Genomic DNA, 1,788 nt, shown 5'->3' with positions numbered 1-1,788 from the left:
AGCAGACTTTGTGCTGTTGAAACTAGAGAGGTGAGACGAGTAAGCCTGATTCCCCATTTGGACTTCTCTGTTGACATCCACCTCTTGGCGCTTATATGACCTTATGCAGTTGCGAGCGCCGAAAAACTTTTACTAAAACAAAACAAAGTCTGCTTTGACTATTAGAGTCCGCTCTTTGGTTTGTGAGGTTCTTTTACTACTAAATGAATTGTCATTGTGAAACATTGGTGACGGTTGAGTGGAGGACGTCATTGCTAGGTCTTATTTCTTTGCTCTCTTGCTTGTGTTTGTAAACTCTCTGGTAACACCTCTAATCTTCGGCACTTATTTGATCATATTGTATTGCAAGTGCCGTAAAAACTGGTAGTATAACTAAAAATAAAACATACCATTGTATTGTTGGTGTGTTTCCCTTTAACTCAAACAACAGTATTATGAGGCCTTGACCTGTTTGTAAAACGTCTGCACCCTGCTCCCCCCTTCCAGCCTACTTCAGTCTGACTGATGGCTGCCGACTTCTCACCACTGACCAGTTCGACGACTTGCGAGTTTACCGAGCTCCGCTGTGGCACCTGGAGACGAGGATAAAGCATCCGCACCGCTTCTTCCAGCATCTGACACCCATAAAGGTCAATTCTTTTTTCTAAAGACTATTTTATCGCACCCCCTCCCCCCGGTGTTCAGGGAATTTGGCGATAAGGTGAGGGTGAGGGTCACGTTACTGCTGTGTCGGTCTCCCTCAAACAGCCTCGAGAAATTGGCAGAGGCTTAAATTAAAAAAATTTGTATGCACTGATGGATCAAGTCTATGGAAGGCAGTAGTACAGAACATTTCGCCTGGACACCCTGTTTCAAAAAATGTTTTATTATCTTTTGAGTATTGTCATATGAGGAAAATGTTGTAACTGCCTTCCATTGTGACTTGTTTATATAATCCAAGACCAGGGCGCTCCTGACGTTATTCCAGTTTTCAGTGGAGCTTACCTTTTGACTCTGTTTAGAACCAAACGAAGGGCATATAGGAGAAAGCTATTGACATACTTAATAATAGCAAGACTTGTGTTCTGCCCTTCATGTGAGTGTCTGTGGTGCGCAGCAACGCAGCAGTTTTTTATGGACAGCAAAGGTTGAGTGGCGGCCGTGACAGTGCCCAGTCTAGTATATGTGAGGTGTGCTGACAAAATGGGTTACTTTCTGTTAATCCACAAATGGAGATATTGGCAAAAAATCGACATTAGAGTCAAATTTGTAGATTTTCTATTGATGCCATATTCTTTAATTATAAACTGTCTTTTATTATCTCATACTTATAAATTGTAAAAAGTTCAGCTATAAGCGTGATGTATCTATTTCCTTGAGGCTTGAACCCGAGAAGTAACTCATTTTGGTGGGTGGTTGGCGGGAGCTCTGGTGTATTTTGCTCCTTTTTTCCTATCGACCATCTATCGTCCTTATCTCCCCTTCTTCTTTTTTATGTTACTTTCTTGTAACACCTCTAATCTTCTGGCGCTCATATGACCTTATGCAGTTGCGAACGCCGTAAAACCTCTACTAAAACTAAACTAACTCATTTTGTCGGCACGTTTTACTTATTATTATTCAAGTCTATTCTGCTTTTTGACAAAATGCTTGTCTGTCTTGTCTGTCTCTGTCTTGTGACATAAATATTCTGTCATTGTCATACCTGAGCAATAGTATGTTACTTGTATAGTCATCGTCATCTGAAATAGTGACCACGATTATGACATCACAGCTTTGAAGAAGAAAGCCAAGGCGGAAGGGTCCCCC

The 1,788-nt window shown here is 41.4% G+C and overlaps 1 protein-coding gene across 1 annotated transcript in view; it reads left to right on the top strand.

The window, feature by feature from the left end:
- The window catches only part of LOC101848540 (DNA damage-binding protein 2), a 26,957-nt gene that overhangs the window by 16,904 nt on the left and 8,265 nt on the right, over positions 1–1,788 (top strand). The window contains exon 7 of the mRNA XM_013087147.2: positions 487–629. Coding sequence (XP_012942601.1) covers positions 487–629 — 143 coding nt within the window. The remainder of the gene's footprint in view (positions 1–486; positions 630–1,788) is intronic.

Source organism: Aplysia californica, unplaced genomic scaffold (genome assembly GCF_000002075.1).
Source record: "Aplysia californica isolate F4 #8 unplaced genomic scaffold, AplCal3.0 scaffold00551, whole genome shotgun sequence".
NCBI classification, from domain to species: Eukaryota; Metazoa; Mollusca; class Gastropoda; order Aplysiida; family Aplysiidae; genus Aplysia; species Aplysia californica.
This window is presented reverse-complemented; position numbering and strand designations above follow the sequence as displayed.